At 49.2% G+C, this 15231-nt stretch overlaps 4 protein-coding genes across 4 annotated transcripts; 2 read left to right on the forward strand and 2 right to left on the reverse strand.

The window, feature by feature from the left end:
- Nucleotides 1-1053: 1053 nt before the first annotated feature.
- On the forward strand, nt 1054-3418 carry HO133_004501 (uncharacterized protein; the record flags this gene model as incomplete). The annotated part of the gene is made up of 2 exons (XM_037295418.1): nt 1054-1216; nt 1311-3418. The coding sequence occupies 2 exons, from the start codon at nt 1054-1056 to the stop codon at nt 3416-3418; spliced, it is 2271 nt and encodes a 756-aa protein (XP_037157419.1).
- A 2914-nt stretch (nt 3419-6332) lies between these two features.
- HO133_004502 (uncharacterized protein) lies at nt 6333-8321 on the forward strand (the record flags this gene model as incomplete). The annotated part of the gene is made up of 2 exons (XM_037295419.1): nt 6333-6924; nt 7075-8321. 2 exons carry the CDS (start codon nt 6333-6335, stop codon nt 8319-8321), a joined length of 1839 nt encoding a protein of 612 aa, XP_037157420.1.
- Nucleotides 8322-8534: 213 nt separating this feature from the next.
- Nucleotides 8535-10436, reverse strand: HO133_004503 (uncharacterized protein; the record flags this gene model as incomplete). Its single annotated transcript, XM_037295420.1, has 7 exons — nt 8535-8846; nt 8911-9349; nt 9400-9548; nt 9686-9785; nt 9958-9975; nt 10029-10127; nt 10273-10436. 7 exons carry the CDS (start codon nt 10434-10436, stop codon nt 8535-8537), a joined length of 1281 nt encoding a protein of 426 aa, XP_037157421.1.
- Nucleotides 10437-13111: 2675 nt separating this feature from the next.
- Nucleotides 13112-14887, reverse strand: HO133_004504 (uncharacterized protein; the record flags this gene model as incomplete). The annotated part of the gene is made up of 1 exon (XM_037295421.1): nt 13112-14887. The coding sequence occupies one exon, from the start codon at nt 14885-14887 to the stop codon at nt 13112-13114; it is 1776 nt and encodes a 591-aa protein (XP_037157422.1).
- Between the last annotated feature and the right edge of the window lie 344 nt (nt 14888-15231).

The raw sequence follows: 15231 nt of genomic DNA on the forward strand, positions 1-15231 counted from the left end.
CGCGGCCAATCTGCAAAGGAAACTTTGATTGTACTTGTATGGATTGTAGATACTGTCAAGCTCTACATCTTTCTAGCCCAGCTTTCTTTATCACAACAAGGTCATCGTAGAGGTATCCAGCCTTAACCGTAAAGTAAAGACCTTGGCTCACGTGCTAGCGCGGACTACGAGTACAATACCCGAATGATGACAATCCTCGAAGCTCAACACTTCTAGGGATGCGTAATGACTGACATTTGACCCCTATGACAGTTACGTGACGGTAATACGGTGACAGGCCAGAACATAAAAAGCACCGCAACACCATTGTACCAGCGCCATTAGGAATCGAACCTAATACGAACTAAATACCCCTAACAACTAGGCCGTTTGACCTGATAAATGACAGCGCTAACCGTATAGAGGTCTGCACCGAAAGTCCTGCACCCGCACTAGTGCAGCCCTAACCCTACTTTCGGAAAGCGGCCCTGTAGAGGGGAAGCCTAAAAATATCTTCTCACAGCGCATGATGAGACTTAAGGTACTTCTTTTAGCCTTGATAGGGGCAGTAAGCCCCGAAACCTGGCTAGGGCTAGGTGCGATTCCGAAGAACTCCAGACGTATTGTCTAGGTAACCCTTTAGGTGGGGCGTTATCCGAAGTCTGAGCGCAAGAGTCTTGGCGGGTGCAGGACTTTCGGTGCAGACCTCCGTATACAATAGGTGTCTAACCGTGAAAGATATAAGGCTAACAAAGACGCGTAGTAAATTGAGGCTTGGCGTTATCTATCCTTAGCTCGGTAGGATATCACTAGTAATACCCCATTTCAGCCCTAAATACATCTGAATTCTAAGGTATCGTTTCCCTCGAATCTTACGCTTCGTATTACTATAAGCCCTTTGCAGTGCGGTCATTTGGCTATATATGACTGTCAAATGACCGAGTATGTCTGACCTGACGTCACGTGTCATATGACAAATCCGCATCCTTAAACACTTTACTTCAGTCCTTGATACAAGTACCCTACTTGAATTGATTTGTGTTGCAAGTATGCATCGACAGAATCCCCAGCAGTATGTCTTCGAAGAAATGCTGCCTAAGGCAACACATCCGCGGCGAACCTGCCAATCTCACATTCATTGACCTGAGCCTTGATGACACTGTCCTCAAATACGTTCTTCACGGCCCAAATCTCTTAGGTAGTCACATCGAAGAAGAATTCGAGCTTTTCGAAATTGGTGAGACCAGGCCTGGGTCCGGGTCCTTGGCGATACTACGTCAGATATAATCACTCCACATACCTAGGTCCGTTAAAGCTAACAATGCCTTCAGACACCCAAAATGGCTTCGCTTTTCTTGAAGCACTCACCCCAGACATATCCATAGAGTCACTTGGACGCAACTTTGACGGAGCATTTGCCCATACCGGAATAAATGTTCGGCCTTCTACTTCTGGCAGTATATCAACGCTGCAGCTCCTTCCTGGTCAGTCCTTCAATATCGGAAAGACAACATTAAATCTTGTTCCTGAGGAACACAGCGATCTCCCAATCAACTCGTCAGGCCTGCCTACCACTAATTTCGAGAGTTACAACTATCAAGTCAATCGCACTAGCACACCACAACGTACCGCCAGAGTGGGTCCTGCCGTCATTGAAACTCCTATGCCGCGCAGAGAACATGAGTCTGACAAATTCACGCCTATCCTCGAGCAGATTACCGGACAGGCAGTCTCGGGGAGGAAAGACAGTAAAAAATGGCCGGGGAGTCCTTTGAAGCGCGAGGTCATGCGAACAGTGCGAGACGCTAGTGAAAATGGTCACTCTAGTTCACAGCCTAGCATCAAGAAAGAAGACGAGCACATGGCTGATGCAGCGATCAATGAGCCTGATCCTTCGATTTCGCAGCCCCATGTCAAGACCGAAGACCAGCCTTATTTTGATGCAAACGCTGCAAGGCCGCTGGACCAAGGTGTGGTGGACCTCGAGGACGCGAAAATTGCGAGTGTAGATCTTAAGAGCGAGCATCTTGAAAATTTAGAGCCGCTGTTATCACTCAAGTCACGAGTGCATCCAGAAGGAGGCTCAAACCGTTCACCCATTCTAGAAGAGTCGAAGCCTATATCTTCGCCAGTGGTGCGAGTGCGTCCAGCAGGAGAAACTAGAGCTTCAAGCCATTCACCGCTCCTGGCAGGGTCGAAGTCTTTGTCATCATCCGTTGCGCGAGTGCAGCCAGAAAGACGACCTGAAGCCCTGGCTCGATCGTCCATCCTCCAAGCGGCTCTGGATTCAAGCCCGCAACTGGATGACAATCTTGATGATACACGAGCCCGCAAGAAGACAAAAACCGCGACAGTCTCCCGTGAGGCCCTGGTTGATGAGAGTCAGGACAGTCTGCAAAATGAAGTAATATCCGTCAAAAGAGGAGTCCCCGCCTCAACAGATCGTCCAGTCTCTGCCGATCAGGCATCATCAACAGTTTTGACGCCCTCAATCAATACAGGACCCCTCTCTCATTCCGCAAATCAACCCAAACAAAGGCCTCTTACTCCCTCGACAGGATTGAAGCACTTTAGTCCCCCCATTGATTCAGACTCACTGCCTCACCCCGCCAATCAACCGCCGTCAGAATCATCGTTCAATCCAACTGGACCAAATCCTCGGACTCCTTTCTCCGACAATAACACGGCCTCAGCATCTCCTTCTAATTCGGTCGAGCCAAGCAGCTCGATGAGGAGTACTAGATCTACGGCTCGAGATGAGCTTAACATCTCGTCATCCACGGACGCGGGAGCACGTATCTGTTTTGCGAGCTCAAGTTCAGCCGGAGATTCGAAGCCGTTTCTGCGATTTCTGTCACAGAAAGGAGTTAAGAAAGTCCAGTCGGTGCACGACTGCACTCTCTTGTGCGTCGGTAAGGAGCTCAAGAAAACCAGCAAGGTAATTTTAGCTGTGCTTTTAGGCAAAGATATTATCACCGACCGCTGGGTTACCGACAGTGTTAAGGGAAACGATCTGCTGAGTGTTGTGCCTTACCTTGCACGAGATCCTGAGAAGGAGGCCGACTGGGGAATCTCTCTCGATGAAGCGATCTATAGGGGAAAGCAAGGTCTCAGGGTTTTGCAGGACCAGACAGTACTTTTCACGCCATCTGCAAGGAAGGAACTTGGCAAAAACGGATTCGATGAGCTCAAGGAGATCGTGAAGTGCGCGGGTGCCAGGAGCGTCTCTTCGGCACTAATCAAGAAGAGTCCAGAGCAGAATACAATTGTCGTTGCAACGCACGACAATACCGAGGTGGCGGAGCTTCAGAGGCTAGGCTGGAGAGCCTATGTGAAAGACATCATCAGCCTGAGTGTTCTCCGTGGCAAGCTGGACTTGCAAAGTGATGAATTTCTCATCAAGGAGCAGAAGAAAGAACATGGGAAGAGGAAGCGTTGATCGTTGAAGACCTTCACGTTCGCATGAAGGCTCATTGTGCATAGCGTCAGGAGTCTATTTTGCTGGTGGCTGATCGGTAGATACCCCAATAAGCGCTTCTTACTATCTTGCTAGGTAAGCAATCTCGTTACTGCTGCTGCGGTCAAAGTCGGCCATAGGGTGCAAGTATGTATTCACAGAAGTATTAGTCACTGCAACACTTGCTTTCTGTATCTTAAACGCGTTGCCTACACGATATGCACCTTGTACTAGTACCTGCTCGTCCGAGACCGAGCATCTCCTGAAGCGCTTTTGCAACCACCTGCCGCATTACACCCCTCCCGCTAAATCATAGGGTGGGAAAGAAGAGTGAAAGCCCGAGTACAGAAGCCACTGATAACGCTGGTCAATTTGCTCACCCCAACTTTTTTTTCAAAAAACAACCTCGGGTCGGAATCTTTGCGCTTGTCGGCGTTGCCAGCAAAATCCCACCGAACCGAATGGTAAGCAGCAATAACAGGCCAAGAGTGGTACACCGACGTTCAACCCCTTATTCACCTTACGCTTACATCGAGCTTCAAGACTTCTACTCGGTCGGCGGTGTGGGCACCGCCGAAGCGGTAGCTGGAGTTGCAGTGCACGATTACTGTTGCGGGGGTGGCAGCAAACTCGGGGCAGGAAGGGGCTTGCTCTGGCTTCAAGCACCTATACGCCACCCGCCGCTTCGGTGGCATGGGTCAGCGATGATCCATGCCATCCTATTGATTACTCTCTTGGTTGGGAAGATAGTGAACATGACGATTGTACAGGATACGCCGACGCTCAAGGCTCTGCTTGTGGATAAGGTGGATGGGGAATTGTCAATATAGATAGTAGACGGCGCTTTGGAGAGGGTAGGGAGCAGGCAAGCGCAGGCGCAAATTTACCGGAGTTTGATGGATTCGACAAGATTTCTCTCGGGTTTTGATCATTATTATAGGATTAAGTGATTATTAGAAAGCTTGCTTTCTCCCTAGCTCAAGAATAAAATCACTTCTATACCAAGCCTCGCTGTAAGACCATTCTAGGAAACTCTTACCTTATTAGGAAGTAACTAAGGATTTAGTAGATCTTAGCCAGAAACATCAAATTTTCTCAAATTTTCTTTATTTCTCTCTGTCTCTATCCCTACTATAAGATGTCTCAATCAATTCTTAACTTTGGCCTCGCATCCTCTGCAGCTCGACGTACTGCAAATCGGCATCAAAAGAATCATCAAAAACAAAATACCGAGCGCGCTCTCTCACAGTTACACTCTCAAAATCAGCTACGATCTCAGAGAAAAGCTCAAAGTCGATAGCAACGTCGATTACCTTCGTGCGATATCGCATTACAATCTCAACCTCAGCCTACGACACCTCAAAATCTTCCCCAAACTACTCTCGAAGGCATCAATTCTATACGTATTATCGAGACGCAAATAGATATCTTCAAGCCCGGTACTCCAGACCCCGATATCAAACGCCCTATATTCGATGTTTACAATACACATCTACGGAAAAATCAAGGTCTTGACGCTCTAAAACGCGTTCACGAAAAAGCCGAAACAAGTCGTTTTCATCTTCAACGAGAGGTTGCCGAGGATTTGTGTGATGATCTCGTACATTAGATACGTCTTCAAGAAGAGCGATTCTTATAAGGGTCTATTAGTATCGAATTACAAGACGCCTTAGATTACGTATTTTACGTTGTGGAAGATCAGTGTATAGCGGTCGGTTAGCCTCAAATTAAGGATTAACTTGACTTCGAGACTTCATTATGTACGGCGATTCGGCGTAGAGATCTTAAGGCTATTCATAAGCAACTTCGGTTTATAATTGATGATCGTTGTAAGAAATTTCTTCAGGGGGATTATAGTTATGATCTTGACGAAGCGGACGACCCCATACCGATCTCAAAATGGGCTTTATGTAAATAATTTCGAGCTTGCGAGGACGGCCCCTCCGGTAGGAGCCCCCGGAGGGCCCTCGGAGAGCCCCCGGAGGGTAGGGGGGTTTAGGGGGTCTCCCCTTAATAGAATTGGTATTATGCAGTAGTAATCTTCTCAGTCTTCTCAGTCTTCTCACATCCTCGGCAAGTTTTCCACTACTGGGTAGCCCCGCGCCCCAGCACATATTTGAACAAGCTTTTTACGAGTAATCTTAGCGGCGGCAAGAGCCTAGTCCCTTGGCAGATTAAATGTTTCAGATTAGGAACCTGCTTTTCGAGTACCTACCGTATCTTGACTGTTTGAATATCTTCTTCTTCGCATCTCAAGTATTTTCCCGCACAAATGATTTCAAGCAATAGTGATTGTATGCATCCACGAGGATTGTCACTACCATTGTCCATGTGCGTCAAGAACTTCACAGCCTCCAAGGCAAATGAGAGATGATGCCTGGGAGGATTTGGCAAATGAAACAATGAATGGACCGAAGGCCTCCTGGTGCAATTTCGAGCACTCCATGTCAGACGTCAAAGTTCAACGCTCCAGCCTCCCCGACACGCTGTCAACCCAAGTCTTTTCAAGTGTCCTGCTAACTGCTAACTGCTAACTCCAATCTCCACTCCTTGCCCCCTTCAAATTGTATGTGTTGGCCGATGCCTCCCAGAGCCTCAAGCCCGCTTATATCCAGACTTTGGCTTGCCATTTTCCTTTTTTTTAATGTCGCTGTCTGATTATATTCACTCTTTTGCAGTTGATCTGCCTATCAGTCTTCTTTTCTATTTTACTTCTCCGTTTTTGGGATTCGTTCTATATTCTCCTGTCGCATTCGCGATCATTTGACCTCTCACTTGTATACCATTTTTGTTTGGAATCTACCAACTATCGTCATTCCTTTTCCAGGAGATCCGAGCACTTCAGTCATTACAATCATTCCAAAACCTGTCAAGGGACTAGAAAAAGCTTTTCAGTATGTTTGCGCCCACCATTCTGGGAGCGCTTCTTTTGCCACTGGTTGGTGCGGTGTCTGTGTCTGTCAATCGTACTACAAGTAGTAGCAGCCTCCATACGTGGTGGCACAGCACCGGTGAGTATAACACTCAGACCCCAGTGCTTGATGGCAACGTCCGCCAGTCCGGCAACTACTCCGTCCAAGTGAGTACCTCAAGCAACACCAGCGATCCAAGCAACTACTATGATTCTTTCGTCTACGAAAGTATTCCTCGCAATGGCATGGGAAACATCATCAACCCGCTCGAACCCACAGTCTTGAGCACGAATGATGATGGCATTACCATTGAAGCTGCTATTGGTATGACGATGGCCTGGACGTCATTCTTGTACAGTGAAGATGTTTCCGTTAAAATCTCTCGCCTGGATGGCGGCAGCACCGCTGCAAGCAACGTCATTATCCATCCTACCACTCTTGATTACGCAAAGACCGAGGTCAACGGCGATCTCTACATCACGGTGCCTTACAACAGTCGGGGAGTACGATTCTCGGTCGAGTTCACGGACAATCTTTACGAATTCCACAGCAATTGCGCAATTTCTTGCACTGTGGGTAAGCAACAATTGAAATCAGTTTTTCCTGATTTGAACACCACGTCGGGTTGCAAGACATCTTTTGGCCCAATCATCCCAATTAGACTGGTCTTTTGACTTGAAATGTTGCCTTGTCCTAGGGAAGATGCTAATTCTAAGATCCTTCTAGGCGGTCTCGTGCAGAACACCAATCCCTCCGGTGAATCGTATTGGCAAGGACCTTTCGATAGTGGAAACCCTGTCGTTGGCATTGAGCCTCTCAACTCTCTATTGATCTTTGCCAGCCCTTTCCCAGCGCCCGATATGCTTCCCGAACAGACTTCGCCGACCTCTCTCGTGGTAGAACCTGGCCTGGTCACGGATGTGCATACGACGGACAAGACCACGGTGATCTTTAACCCGGGGGTATACTGGCTCTCCAGCGTTGCACATTTGGCGCTGAGCAGTAGCGTCGATTGGGTCTACTTCGCTCCAGGCGCATACGTGAAAGGCGCCGTCTCTTTCAACACTACCGCCCCAACGATGAAGGCCACCGGCCACGGCGTCCTCTCAGGGGAGCAGTACGTTTATCAAGCCAACATCGAAGCGGGCTACTGCAACGAACAATCCAACCAAAACGGATTGAGAATGTGGAGCGGCGTGAGTTCCGACGACCAGCAGACCTTCATCCTCAACGGCGTCACCATCAACGCCCCGCCCTTCAATTCCATGGACTTCACCGGCAACCTCGCCACGCTCTCGACGCAGGTGTCAGACTACAAGCAAGTCGGCGCTTTCTTCGGGCAGACGGACGGGTTGGAGAACTACCCGGGGTCGACGGTCCGGGACGTGTTCTACCACTCCAACGACGACACGATCAAGACCTACCACTCCGACGTCACCATCGAACGCGTCACCGTCTGGAAGGGCCCCACGGCCCCGACGGTGCAGTTCGGCTGGGCGTGCCTCACCCTCGAGAACATCCGCGTCGCCGACGTCGACATCGTCCACTCGCGCTATCCCTCCAACGGCAGCCATCCGTCCCTCGTCGGCCTCAACCAGCTCTACTCCCAGCCCGACGAGACCGACCCCTACACCGCCAACGTGACCTTTGCCAACTTCCGCTCCGAAGGCATCAGCGGCGGTCTCTTCCGCATCTGCCCGCTCGAGACGTTCGACAGCTTCCTGATGGAAAACTTCTGGATCGAGGAGTTCTCGCCCGCCGTCACGGCCATCGCACAGAGCGAGTTGCCGCAGTTCTTCGACGCGACGCGCAAGGACCCGGTCGGGGTTGGCGGTTTCGTCGTGAAGGATTTCACGGTCTTCGCCAACAAGACGGCCGTGACGCAGGACGCAGGGAATTGGGCTGTTGGGTCCCTTGGGAGTATGAACATTGCGCCTATGTATATTTCGAGTGGGGGCGTGACCATTGTGTAGAGGCCGGCAGTGTAAGTCTGGGAGGTTGGGATCTCGTTTCGCCCATATGACCTATCCGAGTTGTAAAAATAGCCCGCCTTAAATTCAAAGTTTACAGTATTCGTCACAGGCTATCTCATGCCCTCCCTTTCCAAGCCTCCACGACCGCCTTGCGAGTCATGTTCATTTCCAAACGCGTTTTCGTCCCGGCCCTAGCCCATGCATCCAGCCATGTCACACCTGATCATATCGACTCCTGTGCCCCACCGCCAGCCCTTTGACACTATCACTCTCTGCCCCCGTCCACTTCCTCGCACCTAAGCTCGGCCAGCTACTGAGGCCGATGGAGCTCCTCTTCACCGGCCCATTATTCTTGTTCAGCTTACCGTTGAACAGCAATCGCACGGCGGCCCAGGAGGTTGTGATGTAGATGACGGCATTCCAGAAGCCCATCAAGGGGAGGACGATGCCGGAGGCGTAGGTGAAAGGGAGGGAGACCAGGGAGGGGTGGAGGAGGGAAGAGACTCGGTTGATTGAAGAGGGGACCTGTGGTTTCGTGAGCCGGGTGGGTTACTTGAGCCTGTTTTCAAGGAGCCGTGTGGAAGCTTACCCATGTGACAAGCAATGAGACAAAGAAGAGAAGCGCTACTTTTGTGTATCCGAACGCTGCCCTGTTCGCTTCCATAGTCGCCCGGTGATTTCGCTGCGCGATGGTCGAATGCGCCCTCGGTGTCTTGGGTGATGGCGCTTCAGATGACGGGCTCATTGGAGCTGAGCCAATAGTCACAGAGTACTGGTCATAACCCTTACCACTCATGTTGGGATTCTCTTTGTCCGGCATAGAACAGAGATTGGACACGTTGGGTGAATGGAGTGTGGCCAATTCGCTCGTAATCTGGATCTCGGTTGTCTTAAAGCTGGTGAAAGAATTTTCAATTCGCACAGGCACCGGTCGAGTTGACTTGGTGAAAGCGCGGAGCTGTCTGCGTTTGACGAAAATCTCACGTCCCGCGAGGACGTATATGCAGAATGAGATCAAGATACAGCACCTGGAATTCGATTAGTAAGAGAAATTTGGAGAACGGGGAGGGCTGCTTACCATGCTGGGGCATAGCAAAGTGCGATTCTGAGAGCGACCCATTCGATGTCGATCCAACACCAAAGCATGGCTGGGCCGTAGATTTTTCCTTTAGATGGAGTCTCAATGAAAATGTAGACCAAGGCAATTATGAATGGTCCTCCATAGCACTGATTGAAATATCGGGGTCAGTGTTGCTTATTAAAGGGGGTATATCGAGCCTTGGGACACATTCACAGAGTACATCTTTCAAAGACACGGCTCAAAACTCAGGATTTGATCCAAAAGAAGAGACATAGATACGTACCATACAGTGGTATCGCCATTCCAATGCCTTGAGCTGTTGGGCATTGTACCTGCGGAACAACGTCATGTATACATTAATAGCCATAGCCAGATTCCAGAGACTAGCACATTTCGGAGTCAGTGCTCCATACTCCAAGATAGCTTTTCGCGTCACGAGACATGTTGAGATTGTCATAACTCGTGGCAAGATGAGTAGCTTGCTCCAGGAACATGTCCCGTGACTGCGAACGCAGTATCAAAAACAAGAAAATACAACTCCGAAAAAGGCCTTACGCGTCTGCTGGTAGGAACCTTTTCACAAATTCAGTACATACACCTCAGGCCCCAGGTATTGAAGCGCTCACATCTGGATGAGGAAGCCTTGGAACTGGCAAAGATGTGAGTCCCTCCCCGCACGTATACCCGACTGTGACACGAGTGTTGCGACATTGCACAGAGTGTTTCTACCAAAATTATGGGAGGTTAGTATGCTTTCGTCTTGGAAAAGACTCGAGGGGTGAGAGCATGTTCGAGAGTGAGCGGGGCCACAGCATGTGTTGCAATTCCACGTTTGGAAGGGTGGCAGAAGAGACTGAGGGGTGTACGTACCCCCAAGATGCGTAGAATATCAGTCTATTGACAGGCTTCCGGAAGGCAGGTGAGTAGATGAAGGTGAAGAGAATGACGCTAGTTCCAATGAGGGAAAAGCAGGAGGCGACACGCTCTGTAGTCTCGAGGTCATGAAGCTCTTTGAGACTTAATGTATGGGACATGGTGAAGGTTATATGCAGTTGCGGTTTTGAGCTAAGACCAATCGTCGTTGAAAGAGGGTTGTAGTCAGGCCGCAAAGCTATGAAGTGCAATGACACAGATCACAAGCTGTTGCGAATATTGTACATATCCATATGAAGTCATAGAGAGAGAATTTCCAGAGGTTCGAAAGCGTCGACTACGGTGGAAAGAGGGTGGACACGTGGTGACGGATCAATGGAAAGATTGTGTATCAAAATCAAACTAGAAGCAGCGGGGTGGAAGAAAGAAGGAAGGGGCAGGGAAGAAGAAGCAGAAGGAGAAGAAGACGAAAAAGCCAAGAGCAAAAGGGAGAGTAAGGAAGGAGTCATGTTGAGTTCTCGCCTCTTGCTGCTTTGAAGAGGGAAGCGGTCTCGTACTGGTAGTGTGTGGGTGAGGTAGATTTGATTGTTCAAGTCAAGTTCCATCGGTACCATAGCCAGAGCGGCACAGGGCAACCAACATGAGCGAAAGACATCAATTTCGAAAAGCCTGGAATCTGGCCGATTATTATTGTACTCTACCTAGATTACAGCGAGGCGACCCATTGATTACGTTGAATTCACTCAAGGATAATACCGAATTAATTGACTTATAAGGGAGCAGTTTCATATGCTGTCGATGGTTTTTTCCACCACTATAACCGTATTTTATATGCAAAACAGCGTTATATGCCAGTAAGACTTTATACCTGTCGCCGCTAATTAATAAGCCGGAGAAAAGATAGACACCAACTTAAGTACGCGTAGCGACGTGTTTCTCAGGCATCTTCTCCACCTTTCCAATTACCTCAATACCTATCTATTACTTCCATAACTTCCACATTACTATTCAGTATTATCACTCTTTATATCTTATTCAGAATAATATATAGCCTTTTCGTCGTAACCTATGTTAGACTCGATATTCATAGAAATAGTCTTATTAGAAACTACGCGCCACTCGGTTACTAGGTAAAATAATTGAAGCTGGAGGCGATACTTGATTGGCTATATAGACGACTATGTAATCCATATACTATTTCTAAAATACCTACTCTATAACTAAACCCCTAGTAATTTCAAAACATTCATTTGAAACCATTCTTTATTTGCGATACTCAATTAAATCGGTAACCAAAATAACCAATTAAATTGAATCACTCTTCAGCTTCGCATCTCCCGACATCTGGGATTTGGTTGGCTGGCTCAAGCTGGACAGTCGAAACGGACGGAAGGGCCGAATGATCAGCTTATGCACCTGTCCCGGTTGGCATAAGATAAGGTACAGTAGGCTGCCGAAATGGGGCGACGACTGCGTCCCCCCGTCCCTAATCGCATCATCTCAGCGATGATCCGGTGGCATCATGCATGCTACGGTACCTGACGACTCGGGACGGAGGAGAATCTGGTGCTCTGACCTTCTATCTTCGGGAGCAGTCATGCTCATCAAAGATATCAAAGAGCTTGAATATTAATGAAACGTAGTGCGAGTCAAAAGTGAAAGTGCTACTGACCGGACGTGGGATTGTAAAAAGTTCAAGTAGCGATGGTAAAAATATAAAAGAGAAAGAGAAAGAGAAAGATCAACCGGTCATATCGTGCTGCTGCTGATCATGTCGCTAAAGTAGAGTAAGTACCTCAAGTTTTTGACCGAGAGACCGAGATACGACCATCTCCGCCCCCCTCTATTTCTAAGGTAACTAATATCCCGCTTTAATACTTTAATGTTCCGCTTGGTCTAGGCCACGTGCTACATTTGACGCTAAAGCGGCAGATGCACCTTACTTTAGCTTTCTTTGACACCTTCAGCCTTACGAACCAGCCTTTGCATGACAACCGAAGAGTCAAGAACATCACCAAGACTCGAATCAACCTTGCTCCAGGAAATCTTTCATCAGCCGGACTAATTTGCAGTCGCTACCACGGCCAGGAAATCTTCTTCAGTGGGCAAGTTTCGGCTCGACACATGCACTGCTACCGCGGGCAATTGCATTCGACCGGTCCGGAAATGCAATTGAATGACCACCGACAAGATGAGGACCTTGCCCTGGAGTGAGCATTTTCTTCACTGATGGGCTACCAATAGCAAGGCCGTGGTGGCTACGACCATCCAGCTGAGATGATGCATCTGAGAACGAATGATGGGAGCTCCGAATGGTTACTCGTCTGCCTCCCGAATCGCCCTTCATGCACCCATTGATACCCAAGTGCAGCGCCCTTCCTCTTGTCAAGGGCCGGCTCCGTGTCTTCGCATCCAGAACTTCCCCTCTGCTAAATTCTCTAAGGTCCCCCCCAAGCGAGGGACATGAGTTTTGGTGGAGATAATGAAGCGTGAAGGAAGAGGTGACAAAAGCAGCTAGGAGACAGAGTTGTCCTTGTCAACAGATGAAGGATGTAGTTGGCTTGTTCACAACAAATCGCGAATTGATTTGATCAAGTGCAATCGAGCGAGGGAAAGTGGTAGCATGAACTCAGGCCTTCACGGTTTTGGCCTTGAGGTCGTTGACCACTGAATCTATCTACCACCGTTCGAAGAGACTTTTCCAGCGGAGAACTTCCCAAGCTCAGCTGGCATGTCGCACTTAAAGAGAAACGAACGTAACGGCGACGACGACCATTCACCATAGTGTCATCTACCTACGCTTCCCCTCAGTGTCATAGGTCCCGAATAAACTAGCTCAAATAGGAGCACCGGCACCACCGGGCAGAGGCGGAAAGAATTCGGTGTTCCTTTCCGTCCACCCATCTCGCTTCATGGTCTTCCACATCTCGCTTACCTTGAAGATAACCAAATCTCCTGCAGCCCGTGCGTCTTCTTTCGAGTCATGACCCTGATCACCTCCCATTTGAACGTCTCGATCAAGATGCTTTTTCATGAGCGCTTTGAGACCGAACCGAAGGGGGAGACCGAGGGGATGAGGAAACAGGAGGACGGTATCGACGATGGAGGGGTGGATGATACGAGTAGCGTTTAGGTCATTGTCCAGCGCATGCCCAATTAGTGGGGTCTCTGGTGTCAAATGTTCAAACAGCAGGTCGCGGCCAATGGTGGGCGATTCGACAATTCGTAACCGCTGCTCACTACCTTTGGACGGCTTTTCCTCATCGACAGATATGCATTCGTAGGACAAAGCGTTCGCGTAGTCCTTTGGCCAAACTCCAGAAAAGCGCGAGTTTAGATCCAGAACCTCGCCCAGGGGTCTCACAAGCACATCAAGAAGATCCTCGCCATTCGGCCAAGCTGTTGCTGTAAGACGAATCAGTTCCAGCCCCAGGGTCGTGTAACCCATCTCGCAGTCAAGGCAAACAGCCGTGTTGGGCCCCGGCGTCAGTTCCTTGGGCGGAGTCTCCTTGAAAGGCATTATTAAGGCTAGCCGCTTTGGCTCTGAAATCTTGAACACATGTGTAGTCGCCTGGGTGCATCCGGCAGACTCCGCAACGGTCTCATTGCAACAGGCATAGATTGCTTCCTTGTGGCCTTTGTCTGCTTTATCTTTCGCTTGTGGCCTTCGAGGCTTCGCAGGATGGTACGTGCACGTACCTCCAGAAGTCAAAGCTCCATCTTCCTCTCTTCTCCCTGGGAAGACTTGGAAACGAGTTTTACATCTGTCACACTGCTCCCAGCCTTGGGCTGCTTCGACCCCTAAACGAGCCTGCGCAATCTCTTCATCACTTAGTGCATAAGGAACATATCCATGCCGAGCCAAGTCAACTTGTTTTGCGAGGAGCTTAGACAAAAAGGCGATTTCTTGGGAGGAAGATAGGCCTGTCTCGATGATTTTGGGAGTACTTTCGGTCCTGGCAACCAGCTCAACCGGCGCGCGTTTGGCAATCTGCTTCAGTCTCTCTTCCTTCCACTCAGCGAGTTTCATCTTCTTCAATTTAGTGATTCGCAATTTGATGATGTTCAGATAGACTGCTGGATTTTGCTTGGCTATACTCTCCTCCTCTTCCAGAGCTCCAATGATCAGCTCTTGAGGAGAGAGTCTAAGCACATTTTGTGACGAATCTTGAACCTCCTCGTTAAGCCGGACCATTTGCTCGTGAATCATGGTGATAAGTTGTATACGGACTCCGTGAGCGGCTGGCGGATTTTTTATCATCTTCGGGTTGAGAGACACTTGGACAGTCTTAGCTGGTAGCGATGTAATTTCAGGCTTTGGGCTGGTAGAGGACTCGTTCAGAGACGCCGGGCCGTTTTCAACAGCTTTAGTTTGCACTCCTCGAGCCGGTGGGGGGATTTCCCTCGATGCTGTGACCGGAAGAGTAAGCCGCCGCCTCTTGCGAGGCCCATTCTGGTCAATGTCCGCTTCTCCTAGTCTTCCCTCTGACAGAGATACAGTCGCTGGCGCAACTTCCGAGACACTACGATGCGCAAAGATGCAGTTCAAGAGGGAGCAGTGCGGATGCTCAGGGCAATCAATGTGTTTGAACAAGCCAATCGAAGAGAACATGGTGACGAGGGACGGTTGAAATGCAAACATCAAAAGGATCCTAGCCCAATGGCTTGATCATTTGGCTCTGCTACCGAGTCCAATCGCACAGGCTAGAAAGACATAGGCCCATGAAGTCATTAAGATTCCAGGTTGTAACTATCCATAGCTCAATGAACGTTGGCAGATGCCACAATTTTTGCTGATTCTGGACGGCGAGCAGCATAAATCACGGCAGAAGACAAAGGTGAGGAGCCGAGACAAGGACTGTTGTGGTCGAACTTTGCCGCAATCACTCGACGAATCATATCAAGCTATCGATGATGAAGGAAGTCATGAAGGGATCTTCAAGAGTCAAGTTAAAG

This window comes from Letharia lupina (assembly GCF_014066315.1).
Source record: "Letharia lupina isolate WasteWater1 chromosome Unknown contig_2, whole genome shotgun sequence".
NCBI classification, from domain to species: domain Eukaryota; kingdom Fungi; phylum Ascomycota; class Lecanoromycetes; order Lecanorales; family Parmeliaceae; genus Letharia; species Letharia lupina.